The sequence below is a fragment of the Lissotriton vulgaris genome, chromosome 2_1 (assembly GCF_964263255.1).
Source record: "Lissotriton vulgaris chromosome 2_1, aLisVul1.2, whole genome shotgun sequence".
Lineage (NCBI taxonomy): Eukaryota > Metazoa > Chordata > Amphibia > Caudata > Salamandridae > Lissotriton > Lissotriton vulgaris.
In genome coordinates this window covers 631,435,646-631,453,681 of record NC_141687.1, presented here as the reverse complement: position 1 = coordinate 631,453,681, position 18,036 = coordinate 631,435,646, and the positions used below count along the sequence as shown (strand labels likewise).

The window sequence follows — 18,036 nt, the reverse complement described above, 5'->3', positions numbered from 1 at the left end:
ATGCGTGTGTATGTGGGCATGCGTGAGTGCTGTGTATGCGTGTGGCTGTGATGTGCGCATGCGTGAATGTTGATGCGCGTGCACGCAGCTGAATCCAGCCAAGGATAAGCTCGTCACAGTTTCTTGTCCTTCATTCCCCCGTGTCAGACAGCTTTAAGTCTCCAGCCTGGACGCATCCTTCGGATGCGATTTCCAGGCGAGACCTAAAAAGGCCTGGACAGACTATAAAATCACCACTAAACACAGTATACTGTCACCACTGTGCTGCATGTGTGAAATCAATGTCAGGGAAAGTAGCTGTAGGAAGCTGGCTCTCTATATGGTATACCTTAAAGAGGTATGTCTTGCAGAGGCCAGGCACCCCCCAAAAGAACAAAGGAACAAATGACAACCAAAATGCTCTTCTATAGTAGTGTGATCGAGCACTTAGGCATATCAGAGGGTGGTGCTAAGCATTTATTACACACACACACACACACCCACACACACACACACACACACACACACACAAAAAGAAATTAGGGAAGTGCTTTTTGAGTTATGAATTTTTAGTTCTCAGAAATGGACACTTAGTGCTTTTTCTGGATCGGCAATGTTATCACTGCACCCGCCTGCAAGGAAATATGTCCTCACATGAAATAGAATGTACCATGCCCTAGGGTTCAAAGGCCTACTGTAGGGGTGACTTACATATACTACAATGAAAATCCTCAGCACACAAAAGTGTTTTGTCACTTACAAGGAACTCCATACTCTGAGGTACACGAGGAGCGACGTCCCTAGACCTATTCCCACACATTACGAATCAAAAACTGTGTGACACACTTGGACCCTTTGGATATTCACACAAATTTAGTGGACGTCGCAAGTAACAGAACCCCTTGTGGGTTGGAATTATCACCACAATATAAGGAAATACATACAGAGAACATAGCCTTGATAAAGTTGTGAGACGATTTCCCTTGTAATCGACGAAACACGTGTTGCCTGGTGTGGCTGTTTTGAAGATTCAAGGAATAAAGAAAAAGAAAAAGAATTTATTTTCACGCTTTTGATTTTGTGCTCACATTCTGCAACTTTGATAATCACTGTGACATTACTTTTGTGTGCTGACGATTTTCTTTCTTATGTTTATTTGGCTAAGGCTACCAGTTTTGGGGATTTTGGTGGTTCTCCTCACCTTTCAGCACCAAGATAAAGATAGACATTTTTCATAACAATATTTGTGTTATTCTCCTTAGTGGCGCCCTTTTCCTAAAAAACAATACCACTGTCCATTAGCGTTTACATATATTAGATGCAGTGACTTTGGCATGACACACAGAAGTGCGTCATGTTGTGTTTTCACTCATGGTGTGCACCAGGTCACGGAGCCTGCACTGGCAGTCTGTGTGGAATTTGCATGCGGGTCTCTTATTGTGGCATAAGATTTGCTGCAGCCCTTAGGGACCCTCTTTAGAACCCCTGCCGTAGGTACCCGAGTATCATTTACTAGGGATGTACAGGGGTTCTACAGTCCTTGCCCAATTGTAGGACAATTAGACATTACCTTGTTGTAGGGAAGGGGCACTGGCACAGAGGTCTGGTTAGCACGCTTCAGTGCACTTTCCGAGTCGAAAATCAGCATCTAGTAGCTAAAATGGGGGCAAAGCCCAATTGTCAAGCTTTGTTCAGGTACCGATCGCAAGCTAAATGCAGGCCTAAGCCTCCACGCACACACTGCATCAACGTGAGGCTGGGATCAAAATCGAAAAATCAGGATAACATATACTGGTAGTGCAGACACACTGCTGTAATCCACGCAGGAGACTTTCCAGTCTCAAGACCAGCCGTCCAGTCATGTACCCATGCAGATATACTGAGCAGAAGGTCATAATAGGCCTACAAAAAGCATGATCCCTAAGCAGATCCCAAGAGTGGAAAAGTGAATGTGTCAAGTTTTAACATGGGACGCTATGTTAAAAGGCCAATTGAGTAGTTCTGAACTTTTTTCGAGCTATGCTTAAATTAGTCTGTGTCTTTCAGAGGCAGGGCTCCTCTCTCTGCCCAATGCAATGTAATTCATTGCCTGTGGTTTTTCAATAGTAGTATGTCATCTAAAGAAAAGCAATTACATATCAAATCGATTTCACCTTTATAATGGGAAGGCTGAGCTGTTGGCTTTGCCAGTGTTTGTAAGTAAAGTATTGTTTACAAAAAGAAAAAAGCATTTCAATATATTGGAAGGAAAAGCAAAGATTTTGTGGTAGCACAATACCTTACACCGAATTAAAATGTTAAATTTTTATAAGTGCCATGGTTTCTTTTTTAAATATTTTCCACTCAAGAAACAGACCAGACATTAAAAAGAATAAGGAAGTGTCAGATTGAAAAGGGAACTGTTTGCCAAGGCCTAATTTACTACCACAGGATCCAGTCATTTGGTCTTCAATAGGAGTCCCAAGAGCAGATTTTTGGGCCTCCAGAAGGGTCATGCCAAGTACACCTTCTGCCTCAGACACCAGTGGCAGTGGCCCTTCCCCCAGAGACAATAAAGCATTTGTGTGCCATTTTTTTGTAAAATGTGACACGCAGGCAAAGAAACAAAAACAACTCTTTTGAAAGCCTGATGTTGAGCCCTATTTCTGCAAAAAATGCCTGCTGCTGGCTTTTACAGAAAAGCTGGATGGACTGGGGAGAAACAATGAGTTACAGGTATTTGAGGGGGGTGAAGCACATATGGGAGAGATTTATACAACACGTACTTTAATGGAGTGCCGAATGAAAAAGAAAACAAGCATTTGCAATGCAATAGGTCTCGCATTATTAAAGTTTGAGCTATTGGCATTGATAAATAATACAACACCAATAGCTCAAACTTTATTAATGCGAGAACTATTGCATTGCAATGCAATAGGTCTCGCATTTGCGATTGTTTAAGCTATTGGTATTGTAAATGGCAATGCCTTTTATTTATCTATTTCGATAATTAACATATAAATTAAAGGCATTGTTCTTTACAGTGCCAATAGCTCAGGTTTTTGTAAATGCAAGACCTATTTCATTTTAAAGTAGTGGCCGCCATGGTCCCGGACGTCTTGAGAAGTGAAAGCGCGCATGGCACGTTGAATGTTGCAGGAAAGTATGTTGTACCTACAGCAGGAGAAACTCATTAAAGAAAATAGTACTTACAGACTAAATAAGACATACTGTGTAACAACAGAAATAAAAGGACCAGTCGACATGGGAGGTTACAAATGAAGACAAGACAGTACTAAGGAGGGACTAACAAGCCTATTAACAACTCAAAAGCCAGCATTTACAAAGGACAATGAAACAAGCCAATGAAAAATATGGGGGAGAGTGAGCGGAGCTTCAACTCCATACTCAAATACAGCTTGCCTCACAGAGCAGTGCATGTGCTGCCCAGGCTCCACCTAAAAAGCACTACGGAAGCATTGCTGGTTCTCTTATGAATTCTATACTAGAATATAGTGTGCATGTTGTGAGGATTAGCATAGGGTGAGATCCCAAGTCTACAATATCTGCAAAATATGGTAGCAATATTCTCATTGAATTTGTGGACATTTAAAGCTTAAAGCAGACTTAGGGTTTCTTCATTAGTTGTGGTGACAAAAACATTACTTCAATGACATTCTAATGACGGGAGTGAAAAGTTAACCTTCCGCTGCACTTGGAAGGTGCTGGCCTGTCACAAATCGGATTTTCTACTTCGACGCAGGTGGGGTGTCCCTGGAAAAGGCAAGGTCCTGTTTGTTCTTCTTGGCTCATATCCATTGGGGGTCTCGGGCACACGCTGGGTAGAAATGGAGTTGTGAACCGAAAGAGAGCCTGGGGTGAGCTTTGAAACCCGCACCAGTTTTGGGGGTGTTCTCTGCCACCCCCGTGCAGTGCGCTTCAAAGGCACCAAGTTAATCGCTCCCGGAAGCAGTCCTGGTTGCCCTGGAGACCGGTGCAGGATGCAGGTCCGTGGTACCCCTCTGCCCTGGGACGCCTCGGGCCTTTCATGCCACTTCCTCGCTTGCCCCGTGTCCAAACTCCCACACGGCGGGAGGACAGCGGACCCAAGTCGCACACCCCAGTAATACAATAAGCCTCTCCGGCTTAACCCCCAGCTCGGAGGAGACAAGGCGTGGTTGCCGGGGAAACTCGGTGAGCTTTCTGAATTATCCTGTAGTGGGGACGGGACGGGGGAGGGGACAGCAGGGACCGTAGGTGACTGCTCGGCAGTTGGTGGAAAGAGGGGATCATTTCCCAGCCGAGAAAGAGGGCAAACAGGAGCCTTTTCTACAGAAGCGGTACAAAAGGGGGTGGTGCTGGACGGAGCATCGGAACCAATCAAACACTCACACCCAGGAAACAGATCAGGGTTAAATCCATCACCGTTCTTTAGCCCACTCTGCCACCCCAGTTCAGACATGGCCATATGCAAATCAGTCTGACCCTGTGCCTCATGGGAACAGTCCAGCCCGAACTGCCAAGCCATTCCTTCCCTGGACCGGATTCAAGCTTCCTAGGACCGGTTTCTGGCATTTCAGCCATCTTCAGCCAGGCTTGCTTGAATCCAGTGGCAAAGTGAGCAAGGGACTCATGTCGGAGCATACCCTGCCAACTTATGGCGAACGAATCGGTACAAAAGGGGGTGCTCTACAGAAGAGCAGGGATGGGAATTTGGGGAAGATACTAGCTAAGAGTCAACTTGTCACTGACAAAAGATGCCCAAGGGCGCACCGTGCATCAGAGGTTACATGGTATAGCCTAGGTCAACTTTACAGTTCTGCTCATCGAACACGGTCACTCTGTGCTCGACCTCACAGACGCAAGGCAGCAGGAGGGGGGAGGTTACTGCAAACTTACTGCACTGGGAACATCTTTTGATTTCAGACTGAATATAGTACTTTTCTTCATTCACTCAAGGTGTGCCTCTTCTCATGGGGCAAAATATGCAGCGCTTTCATGTTTACAAGAATACAGGCATGCCTACTCACACGCAGGGCTTTAAGTGGGCCAGGTCCTTAAAAGCAGGTGCCGAGACGGGTCCCTATCGGGCTTTCCAGTTTTTCCCTCATCCTCAGGGTGAAAAAAAAATTTCAATTCTGCAGCAGTACTACTGCTCCAAGCCTTTGATGTAAAAAAGACTTGTTTTAGTGCTTTCACAGTTTCATCATTTCAGAACTGAAGCATTTTCAATATTATATACGACAAAGCCGTAGTTGTTGCTTATTTATCTTATGCACTAACAACCATTGACAAAGCCATTAGTCCTGGCTTGTTGTAGGTGTGATGTTACTTGTGTTTTAGATCCGGAGGCAATGACAGATGCAGAAAAACACAGCCGCGAGCCACACTATGCTGAGCACAGATTTAAGTTCAGTTTTTTAAGCAATCACCTTAATTACATCGGGAACGCCCCTTTACGAGACCCTGCCCCCACACAGTTTTTTCATCCCACTTAAAGCCCCGCTGACATGTAGGCTGCCCCCTCTTTCATCCGCCGAATCGTTTAGGCATAAACGAGAGGCGTCCTCTTGGCTTTTTAGTCTTCAGCAGTTTACATATTGGGATTTCATGTAAATTGTAAAAATTGTAAATTGATACTTGTATAGCGCACTACTCACCCGCAAGGGTCTCAAGGCACTTGTACGAATACCGCTGTGGAACCCGTCCTGACTTTCCCTGTGAGGCGACCACTCCTGGGCAACCCCAGGGTGAATGCCAGGCATCCTTAGCGTTGTGGGGGCCGTTGTGGAGATTAAGCAAGCTATTGCCCAGAGTTGCCGAGTGGGACTCTATGATTGGAATAGGCACCGAGGTGAGAATTATCAGGTCCGTGGAATTTTGAGCCCAAGACCCGCGGAGGCGGGGAATTGAACCCTGGTCCCGGGCTAGACCTCTGCATCAGGGTCTGCCGCTCTAACCATTGAGCTACACTTCTCCACGGGTTGGCTTGACGGATCAGCCGTCTGCGTGATCTAACATTACAACATCACTAATGAGCTTGGCTCCACCCAGGAATAACAGTTTCACATCAAATGCTATTTATTGGCTGTTTTGTGTGTCGTTCCCTCTCCTGGTAAGTGATTGCACCGCCATGCATAAAGGACTATTTTACATCTTTGAAAGTACACTGAAACACCGCACTATAAATTACGTAGCCCATTGATGCACTCTTTAAAGAAAACAATACTTATTGTTTTGCATTTTCCACTGCTATAGGCTTTAAAAACATTTTTTTTCCTGGAATCAAAATTCAAGCCAAACCTATTGAATTTGCCAATGCTGAAGCCAAACACCTAAGGCTGAAGGTGTAACACACAGCATGAGTACAGAAGACACCTATAAATCGAGCAAGCTTAAACAAATGCCACAAATGGTCCAAATTTTATGTCACGGACAAGTGAATTGTTGCAAAGATCATGAGACCTAACACTTTAGTTCAGACTCCAGCAGATGGTGCATTACGACTTCATCTGTCTCACCCGCCACAGTCTTCACTATGTGAGCAACAACCCCTGGAGACAGAACCTTCAAAGCTAAAAAATCCTGCAGTCTATGTAAATGTATGTTTAAAGTCTAGTTTCTCATCCTCTCAAAATGGCTTCCTCTTCCTACCGAATTACATAAAAGGAAGTCAGCCTCCTGCAGCTTTCTGTTTTAGTTGCCTCTGGTGATGGATATTCAAACAAGCTAATCAGGTAAGATTGATATTTGTAAGTAATATGCTAAAGGTATATGGGTTGAGATCCTTCGTAGTAGATTCATGGTCCAGTTATGGAGGTCCTGCTATCCTGGACATATTTTATTAGTTTGATGGCGACTCTCACTAGCAAGCTAAAGTGGATTAATGATGGAGGATCTGCTGAGTGGACCAGGGGTCAGTGCAATCAGTAACAGGGCAAGTAATGTTATCTAAAACGGGCTGTTCAGCTCTGCCTGCTCAAAGAATGTTGCATCCTCCAGTGGAAGAGTGCGTTTCCTTCTGGACTTTTATCTTCTCTCAAAGTTTTTATTAAGGTTTTCACAAAGAAACCGATACAATCCGTGCATTTTGTGAAATTTTTACAGGTATTTAGAGACTAAAGCAAAAATTCAACAAGATATGTATGCAGTCTAGAGTGTCGGCACTGCTGAAACCTAAAACGGAACCTTAACAGTGGCGTCTTGCAAATGTAACACAGTAAGGAAGGGGGAGGGGCAGGGCTGGGGTACTGTTGTCCGACATACAGGTGAACATAAATAAATAAACATCTGAAGTCGTATGCCGTGCTCCACTGACCAACACCCAGCCCGCCTCCCCACACCACAGCGTTACCGTTGAGAGCCGCCACTGAACCTTAAGCATACACAGCAAAACTCCCAAATACCTCTGGGTCACCCAACTTCGATCCAACTAATACAAATCACACCCAACTCCTCCCCCAATAGCCCCAACCCTCCCGTAGCTCCCCTCGCCACTCGTATCCGATACCCTGGGTTGGATTGAGATCCAAAAATCGGCCCGGGCACACCTAAAACTAGCGTTTTCGAAATGTAAGCAACAGCGCTGTGGCACCAGGTAACATTTCTCAGCCGCCTGGTAATGGGAAGCTAATCCTCTAAGTTTCACTATTTATACGAGCGTCCGAATTGTGCCCTGGATTTTGATGATTGTATTGCCCCCTGCACAGAAAACCGTTTTCACCGTTTACTGTTTGATGCTGTTGCAAAGTCAGGATGAACATCACACATACTTTATGGCAGAAACTACTTACTGAGTTAATTGAATACTTCAGGTCGTCATTAGATAAGTGCCTTTTGAGTGCATTTCTTCCATAGAATACATTTAAATAAAAAAGCGATCGCGAAAGCAATAGCTAATGTAAAAAAAAAAAAAAAATTCAAAGCGCCCGCGAGTGGTGCACGCGCCACTGCGAGCCATAGGTCTTCAATTATCGTGCAGTGTCTGGGCACGATAATTGAAGACATATGGGCTTTGGTGCGCATAACAGACACCAATAGGCCATGAGCGGAGCAATGCTCCCGCCTTTGGCCTATTGCGTGCTCTGTTAAAAAAAAACACACACACAAAGCCCAATAGCGGAACCCCAAAAGAAAAGCACACACACGTGCGTGTGCGATTCCAGGGTCCGTTTCCAAACCCCCCTACAAAACAGCTCGCCTGCGCGAGCACTGCTGCCAAGTGCATCACGAGGAGCGAGCCCTAAAAAGGATATCCCTAAAAACGTGAGCAGTGAAGAATAGAAGTCAGAAAATAAAAGGTATCATGAAGAGACTTTGCTCTAGGGGAGGGACAAACATAAGAGAGTAAGACAAGTCATTGAATAAGAAACAAGCAAATGACAGTGGCAATAAAGTCAACAAACTGTAAGCTGAATGTATGTCCACAGTAGGTATTTCAATACCAGACAGCTTGTGCTGCCTGGTAGGCTACACCTAAAAACGACCTGTAATTGCTACCACATTAAAAATGGGGCCTACTATAGCTCCGGGTCTCGCATGCATTGAAGAGCAAATCCTAATCCGAGACGCTGAGACAGAGCCCTTATGCCATTGACACACAAACATGTAAACAGCACATGAACCAAATCTAACTGATAGAGGGTTACGCTCAGATACAGTACATCAAGCATGTTTCCCTACAGGTACAATGAACTGAGCATGAACTGCTGTAGGGCAGGAGGGAGTTGGCTTAGGATGGTCGTGCTTCCACAGAATTAAAGACAAGCAAGTGGGATGGACAGAGGATAACAAGCTTCCATACTCACAGTCTATGTTATTTGCAAGCACACGGATACACTGCTCGTAGAGCGACATCATCTTAGGTAGGTAGGCAGTCTTCGTGCCAGAATAGACTTGCATCTTGGAATTGAATCTGCGTCCAGTAAAGCCAGCCTCATCCTCTTCCAATACTGATGGGGCTACTAATAGGAAAAGAAGAGAGCAAGGTCACCACATTACAGCTGTCACAAACTCCAATTATTAACTCTGGCAACAAGCATTTGCAATGCAATAGGTCTCGCATTAGGAAAGTTTGAGCTATTGGTATTGTAAATAACACATTTTTTATTTATGTGTTGGTTTTGAAAATAGCGAAATTAATAGCTTTGTCATTTACAATGCCAATAGTTTTAACTTTCGCAAATGTGACACCTATAGCATTTGTAACGCAATATGTGTTGTATATACATGACTTAGATGTATTGATAATTATTACAAAAATTACAAGCCATTTTTATTTGTATTAATACTTTAAAAAAAATTATTGTAATTTATAATGGCAATAGCTTAAACTTTAGTGAAGATTGTGTTCATTGTATTTTATTATGAAGAAAATCCAAGAACAGAAGTGAAATATTAACATCTTTTTGTGACATTTGTAATAAAGCTTGAAACATTGAGCGAACATATTTGAACCAGTTGTTGTTGAATGATTGCACAGATTGATGCTGTGGTGGCGCTGAGTGATGTTGTGGTGGTGCTGAGTGATGCTGTGGTGATGCGATAGATAGATAGATAGATAGATAGATAGATAGATAGATAGAGTGAGGGCAAAACATAGATAGATAGAGTGAGGGCGTTACATAGACAGATAGATAGAGTGAGGGCGTTACATAGATAGGAGTGAGGGCGTTACATAGACAGATAGATAGAGTGAGGGCGTTACATAGACAGATAGATAGAGTGAGGGCGTTACATAGATACGAGTGAGGGCGATACATAGATTGATAGAGTGAGGGCGCTTTACATAGACAGATAGATAGAGTGAGGGCGTTACATAGATAGAGTGAGGGCGTTACATAGATAGGAGTGAGGGCGTTACATAGATAGGAGTGAGGGCGTTACATAGATAGGAGTGAGGGCGTTACATAGATAGGAGTGAGGGCGTTACATAGATAGGAGTGAGGGCGTTACATAGATAGGAGTGAGGGCGTTACATAGATAGGAGTGAGGGCGTTACATAGATAGATCGATAAGACTGAGGGTGTTACATAGATAGATAGATAAGACTGAGGGCGTTACATAGATAGATAGAGTGAGGGCGTTACATAGATAGATAGAGTGAGGGCGTTACATAGATAGAGTGAGGGCATTACATAGATCGATAGATAGAGTGAGGGCATTACATAGATCGATAGATAGAGTGAGGGCATTACATAGATCGATAGATAGAGTGAGGGCATTACATAGATCGATAGATAGAGTGAGGGCATTACATAGATAGATAGAGTGAGGGCGTTACATAGATAGATAGAGTGAGGGCGTTACATAGATAGATAGAGTGAGGGCGTTACATAGATAGATAGAGTGAGGGCGTTACATAGATAGATAGATAGATAGATAGATAGAGTGAGGGCGTTACATAGATAGATACATAGATAGAGTGAGGGCGTTACATAGATAGATACATAGATAGAGTGAGGGCGTTACATAGATAGATACATAGATAGAGTGAGGGCGTTACATAGATAGATAGATAGAGTGAGGGCGTTAGATAGATAGATAGATAGATAGATAGAGTGAGGGCGTTACATAGATAGATAGATAGAGTGAGGGCGTTACATAGATAGATAGATAGATAGATAGATAGATAGATAGATAGATAGATAGATAGATAGATAGATAGAGTGAGGGCGTTACATAGATAGATAGATAGAGTGAGGCCGATAGATAGATAGAGTGAGGCCAATAGATACGAGTGAGGGCGCAGTTGTAGTGCGGATTTGTAGTTGGAGGGCGGAGTTGTAGTTGGAGGGCAGAGTTGGAGTGTGGAGTGTGGAGTGTGGAGGGTGGGGGTGGAGAGTGGAGTTGGAGGGTGGAGTTGGAGGGTGGAGTTGGAGGGTGGAGTTGGGGGTGGAGTTGGGGGTGGAGTAGGGGGTGGAGTAGGGGGTTGAATTTGTATGGTGGAGGTGGAGTTGGAGGGTGGAGTTGGCGCGCAGCAGTGTGTGGCGTGCAGCAGTGTGTGGCGTGCAGCAGTATGTATGTATGTATTTGTACTTGTAAAGCGCACTGCCGCCCAATTCCGGGGCATCCTGGCGCTGTACTCATACCGCTGTGGAACCCTTCCTGGCTTTTCCCTGTGAAATGTCCACTCCTGGGCACCCCCAAGGTGAAGCCAGGCATCCCAGCGCTGTTGGGGCCGTTGTGGAGATTAAGCAAGCTACTGCTCAGAGTTGCAGAGTGGGACCCATGATTAGAATAGGCACCGAGGCAGGAATTATCAGGTCCGAGGATTCAATACCCGCCGAGGCAGGTATTGAACCCTGGTCCCAGGCCAGACCTCTGCATCAGGGTCTGCCGCTCTAACCATTGAGCCACACTTCTCCACAGTGTGTGGCGTGTAGCAGTGTGTGGTGTCAGGAGTGTGTGGCATGCAGGAGTGTGAGTTGTGTGGTAGTCTGCAGCATGCAGCAGTATCGTTGTTTATACCCAAATGTCAATAAATACATATAAGGGGTGGAGGGGATGTGCACCTAGTAGTAGATGCTGACGAATGAGACAAAAATAAATAACTATAAGGAGAAATAAGCAAATTAAAGGAAACCTTTAAGAAAATGTAAAATAAAAGGACTCAACCAGCAGCCCTGGCGGTGAAAGGAACACAGTTTCACGCAGTTGTTTACATGTGTTTAGGCAAAACACTGACTCAGCAAGAGAGCACATGGCTTAAGTGGGCCGCCTTGCGCTCCATGTTGGACGTAGCGTAGGGCGGAAGAAAATGTTAATGATACTGGAATCGACCTATGGTTTTTGAAGGTTCACCCAAGGCCCATAAAGGCAGTACATTTAACTATGCCTGTATGCTTTGTGATGGTTTTATCACAAAAGCCTAGCACTCAGCTAAATGTTGTCAACATGACTTCCCTAAAAGATCGGTATTTTCCTTCGAAAACAATGAAACCAACGTAGATTGGCATGTAATGCTATACTTCTGTAGCTGATATACACCATAATGCCACTACTATGTGCAAAATATTAAATAAATATAACTTTAGAGGCCCCTTAACACTTCTACTTGTGACGAAAAATCTGGCGTCTGTAGTTCGGTAAGTAGAGGCGCTGGAAGGGCGTGTAGGATGAGAAACGGGAAAACACTTCACCAGCACACATGCGCAGACCACACAAAGAGCCTGCAATCGGAGAAAAGAAAGTCGCGAGACTGTACGCGCGACTCCGATGACAGCGCGTGCGCACAAATTAAGGTAGTGACATATGCGCAGGTACGAGTTGCGTTTGGGAGGTCACGCACATGCGTAGTTATCCAGTTTGGCTTTTGAGCTTGTGCGTTGTTCTCAGTTGGTGCACGAGCTGCTGTACCCGCTCTTTAGTTGGCTCAGAGCGGTGGCGAGCGCGCGGGAGAGAGGGAGAAAGGAGCGCGAGAGCTCAAGGCAATGGCGGCGGAAGAAAGCACGGGAGGCGTTTTTATATAGCGCGAACTTAACCCGAAGGTGTCAGGGTGCTTCACAATAGAAACAGTAGTGATACATGAAGCAAAAATTACAAGTGAGCATGTTACAAAAGCAAACGTTCCGTTACATGAGGCAATAGTGACAATTGTGCAAGTATCAAGAGCAAACAAAATACAAGAGGTAGCAAACGATATGTTACTAGAGGAAACAAGCTTCTCGGCGCTGCTGTGTGGGGGGTGGGTGGGCGAGGGTGTGATGAGCGAGACGCGCGCGCTGGAGAGGCAGGGGGTGGGATGACTGGGCAGCTGAATGCAGCGTGCACAAAGTGAAGAGCCAACAAAAGCTCTTGAAAAATATGCCCGTGGGGAGAATGTGCAATGGGAGAGAGGCTGTGGGCTGCATGTTGGCGTGCTGGAGAGGGAGGGGGTGTGATGAGCGAGAGGCGCACGCTGGAGAGGGAGGGGGTGGGAGGACTGGGCAGGTGAATGCAGCGTGCACAAAGTGAAAAGCCAATGAAAGCTCTTGAAAAAAAAATGCCCGTGGGGAGAATGCGCGTGATTGTGTTCACATGAACTGTACTAAATCCGCAATGGTTTAAGAGCTTGTTTTGCCTACTATACTCTTGTCTATTTATCCCTGCGGGATAGAATAGTCTAGACCTAAAAAGGCATCATGGGCTGTGGATAGAAACCTTTACTACAGGTGCAGAGAGAAAGGATAGAGGGACAAGAGACCTAAAGGGCCCCAAAATAGCTAATCTCCTTTCCTATTCCCTCATTATTCATAGTATGTACACAACTTACTTTTTTTCTTCTGTGGTGAGAAGGGAACTGTCTCTAGAGTAGGCAAAGGGCGATAATTTGGCTGTATAGGGGGCAAGGGAATATCTGGTAACACTGGCACAGCATCAATCTTAATCTGCAAGGAAAAAACAGACATCAGGTACACAGTAATGGCTTCCGCCCTGAGAAAAACACAAGCCCAAGTAATCAATCCAAGCATTTCAAAAGACAGTGACAGATTTGAGTGATGCACAAGCAGCAATAAGGGGCTGAACCATAAAGAATGAATTGGGCATCCTAATATACAAGATCATGAGCAATGCTGTGGGCACAATAATTGATTTAACCAAGAGCAATTCACCAAGGCCCTTGTAACAGACCTCAGCCCAAGTGATGCTGCAGATGAAGTAACACACATCTGCTGCATCACTCAGCAGAGTAATGGATTCAACCTCTAACAAAATATGAAATGCAGCAATGAACCACACAGAAAGAAAGACGATGAAATGGATTTGGTTCACAGAAATATACCAAGCAGGGTATCGGTTGAAGCCACACGCAATGCACAACAGATCAAACATTAGCACTACGCACACAATTGACAATCAGAATTGATGCATAGGGCACAATAAAAAAAACCTTAACACAGTGTGACTCATAAGGAGCCATAACAGACTCCATCTCAAAAAAATGCACAAAACACTGCAAAAAAATATATCGTGAGTATAGCACCAGACAATGCTCATATTCTGAATCCAACATATCGCGAAAAGACTGTGCAAGCAGTAATAGACCTAAGACTCCACCAGACCAAGTAAGGGTCAACCCCGTTCCCACCCACCACCTATCCCACTGGAGTTTTGCACTAGCCGGCACTGCAAATGGCTAAATTCTTTTCATTCCTTGGGCAACCAGGCTGATCAAAACTTGCTTGCAAGCAGTTTTTTCTCATGTTGGTCGAAAATGAGTAGAAAGAGAAGAATTAACAAAGTACTCCTTGGAAGAAGGAATTCAACAGGTTTCCTGCAAAAAAGGTTCGAGGACCAAGCAGCAAGTAATGCACAGGGCGTAGTCACTCACCCTGCTAAGGACTCTGCCTACCACAATATCAGTTAAAATAGAGACAACCCTTACAATTTGTGAGCCGCAAATTGCGTTCTTTTGTGACTCAGGAATTATAATTTACAACAGTGTCTCAGACGCGGTTTGCGATTCCTAATGGGGTCGCACGCTGCATGCGTCATTTATATTCATGAGGAAGGTGCAATTAGCGACCCGATTGGGAATGGCTAGCACTCCAAGGAATGGTGTGCTGCTGGGGTCAGCAGACCACCATGTCTGTGACTGCTTTTTAAATAAAGCAGTTTCCTTTTTCTTTCAAATGCAGCCTGTTTTCCTTAAAGAAATACGGGATGCATTTAAAAAAGAAAAGAAAAGTGAAACGCTGGTTTCATTTTTTAAGAGTAGGCAGTGGTCCGGGATATTTTCAAATCCATTCACAATGGAGAAGGTGTCCCCTGGGTACCCCTTCCCGTTTGATAGTGGCCTACCAACTACTTGAAGTAGGTAGTAAACTGCGAGTATTTTGCGACCGCAATTGGGAGTCGCAAAACAATTGTACATTGAAGTACGAGTCGCTATTAGGAAGGGACGCCCTTGGCAAGCCCATTCATAGGAGTCGCAAACCCTATTTTGTGAGTCTGTAATAGGTTACAGTCACAAAATATGGTTTGTACATGGGGCATACCAATTCTCCAGTCGCAAACAGGCCGATTTCCCTTTTGCAACCGTAAAAAAAGGTCGTACATCTGGCTCCCTGTCCCTTCCCCCATTTGCCTCTCTGTCTGCAAGGATGCAGGAGCACTACAATCGAATCAGTTACCACTGCAGATTATTTGTTAAAATTACATATAGTGATTCTACTTGTAAAGGGCATGGTTTAAGGGCAAATCTGGGTTTCCTCTTAGCCCTCAATGATAACAATCAACTCAGGACAACAGGACCATGCCTCCAACATAACTAAAATTAAAACAAAAGTGACTTTTGCTAAGAATTAATATACTTGTTTCAACAGAGAACTAGACAAATTATGGGATTAACAAGCAACACAGACCACCCCAACTGTTCTAACAAAGACCTGCAATCAAGCTAGGAGATTCCCAATTCAATGCTTTATTTTCAATAGTGACGTTTAAAAACACAAATGTACCACAGGCTAAATATAACCTTAGAGCTTAAAACATCATCTTTCCATCCATAGTTCCTATTACAAGAGCTATCCATGGTGAATTGGGAAGTAGCTGTCACCCTTGTGCAATAATGTACTATAGTACTATATCCTTATAGAAGGGGTGTCTTATTTTAACAATTTATTCTAGCTCTGTATTACATAGTTTGACTATCTGCAATTTGTAAACAGCTACAACTCTATAAATAGCCTTGTTTCTACAACCCAAAATCAAAAAATACAAATCAAATAAAAATAAATTACTCCATATTTGTAATGCCTCTATTGTGCTTTCCAAACACTTTCTCATCCCGATCTAACCAGGCAGGTTTCTCTCGGTCTTTCAAAGGCAGTTGTGTTTCCTGAAACGGCTTCAACTATTTTCAAGTGTATTTGGACTATACAAATTTCACTGTTGGATTACTTTGCCACAGAAATAAAGTATTCTTGCTCACAGAAGTCAAATTGTTATGTGGCTTAAAATGACCATTTATAACCAGCAGTGACCAATTCCATTTCAAGTTCCCTTGGGTGCAAGACAAGGAGTATTAAACAATGGATAACTTAATTTGCGCATTAAACTTACAATCACATTGCAGGTTAGCAGGCTTATTTTGCTGGAAAGAAAAAATATCAAAGGCACTCAGCAGCCTACAAGCAGAAACCTTAAGCTTTCCAGGAACAAAAAAATAACATCAGGGTAGGTAGCTTTATCCCTCCATGTCAAAAGAGAAAAGTAATGCCATTTAAGGGCTTCCTGTGGCACAGCAACCCAACCCAGGTGGCTATATGACAGGGTAATAATGAAACATATAATCTGGGAACCTGAAGAGCCGTCATTCCAGAAACTTTTACCTTTTTGGGTTTGGGAGGGGGTGAAGGAGTCCTTTCACGCTTCACATGGGAACTCTTTTTGTTAGTCTGTGAAGATTTGTTACTCTCCTTTGTCCCATTCTGTTTGTTGCTGCTGCTACTACTACTACTGCTCGCCTTTGCTGGAGCAGGGGGTGGCGGTGGGACAGGCTGTTTCACAGGTTTTTTCTTCTTTTTGGGAACATCATAACTCAGGTAAGACTCAAAGGACATAGTTGGCTGTTCAAATGTATCGTCCTTTTCAGCGTCTACAACAGAAGAAAATTTAACAGATTTCTTTTCTGGTGGGCTAGTGTCTGTGGAATGGCTCTTACTTTTCCCCTCCCGCTCAGGCCGAGCCTTCTCATGATCTGCACTCAGACTATCCGTTTCAAGATAAGTACGATCACTTTTACTTTTTTCTGCATCACGGTGCTTCGGTTTTCGGACAAGCTCATGACTCTCATCAGGATGCACCTGTGACCGCTCTTTTTTAAATGTGCTGGGTGCAACAGGATGCTCGCGCCTATCTTCAGAGTGTGGAAAAGACTGTTCTTTCTTTGAGATGCTGGGTGGCGTTATGTGCTCTTGTCCTCGAACCCTCTTAGCATCAAGACCCCCACTCTGCCAGTTCTGAAGATTATCTCGGCTGCTACCCGCTGAACACTGCTCCCTGTGTGGCTCCTTCAAAGAGGGCTTGGATAGTCTCTCATGGCTCGGACTGTCCTCTGTGCGATGTTTCTCGCGGTGTGAAGGTCTGTGTTCCTTGTTGTGGCGCTGTGCTGTCTTGTCTACAGACTCCCGTTGACCCTTATCTGGCCCTCCAGACAGAGGATCCCAGGAGGAATAGCTCTTATTAGTTTTGCGGTGAGAGCTGTTCAGTTCAGGCCCATGTTGGTCTATGTAAATAAGTGGTGGGCTGTCAGGAGCTTCCTCCACATGGCTATGTTCATTGTCTGAATCTTCCCTGTCAGAGTACTGGGCATGCGGTGGCGACTGCCACCTGTCCTCTTGCATTCTGTGAACACGCTCTGCATCTTTCCTGTTCTTTTTGCCCAGAATGTCCTGCTCCATAGGCTTGCTGCGAGGGGGCTGGACTGCAGCTCTGTACTGCCTTTCGCCTTCATCTTCATAATCCTGGGGAGAAGAATCTCGTGCACGCTTTTGAGAACTGCTTCGGTCAAGTTCCCGCTCCACAGAATGGACATTATTTCTGCAGAGAGAAGGAAACAAAGACAGGTAAAGGATCCATTTAATTTGTAATGTGGATGAGAAGGATTTTGAAGTAAGGCGAGGTGGGGAAAAATATTAAAGAGGTGGAAGTGATCGAATGTTAAGAGCCATACCAAGAAAGATGAAAGAAAACATTTTGGAGGCGTGTGAGGAAGTAGTAAGATGAAGAACCCAAGGAGGACTAACTAGATCATAGGATGAACTAAACAAGGGGAGGAAGAAGACAAGCTTTTTGTCACTTTCCAAAAAGCAGATGTGCTTAAAGGAGTTACATCTGGCAGCTAACATTAGTCAGCAATTGAGATCCTACGAAATGTGCCTGTGCATTATTTTAAAGCAAAAATACGCTTCTAATACAGCTAAACTGTGCCAATATAAAATGCTGGGCATCTAGCATCTCTTCACTCTGTGTGTTCTACTAAGGCAGAACCAAAAATATCCTGTCATTGCTTATCAATGGCTTGGTTTGATTTAAGCTCCAATTTTGACAAAACCAGGCCATTACCCTAGATTGATTTTGGGTGCTGATGTTCAG

The 18,036-nt window shown here is 44.3% G+C and overlaps 1 protein-coding gene across 1 annotated transcript in view; it reads right to left on the bottom strand.

Annotated features, from left to right (window-relative positions):
- ELOA (elongin A) overlaps positions 1 to 18,036 on the bottom strand; it is a 169,721-nt gene that overhangs the window by 89,551 nt on the left and 62,134 nt on the right. The window contains exons 4-6 of the mRNA XM_086955794.1: positions 16,272 to 17,481; positions 13,211 to 13,325; positions 8,766 to 8,921 (exon numbers count right to left, since the gene is read on the bottom strand). Coding sequence (XP_086811920.1) covers positions 8,766 to 8,921; positions 13,211 to 13,325; positions 16,272 to 17,481 — 1,481 coding nt within the window. The remainder of the gene's footprint in view (positions 1 to 8,765; positions 8,922 to 13,210; positions 13,326 to 16,271; positions 17,482 to 18,036) is intronic.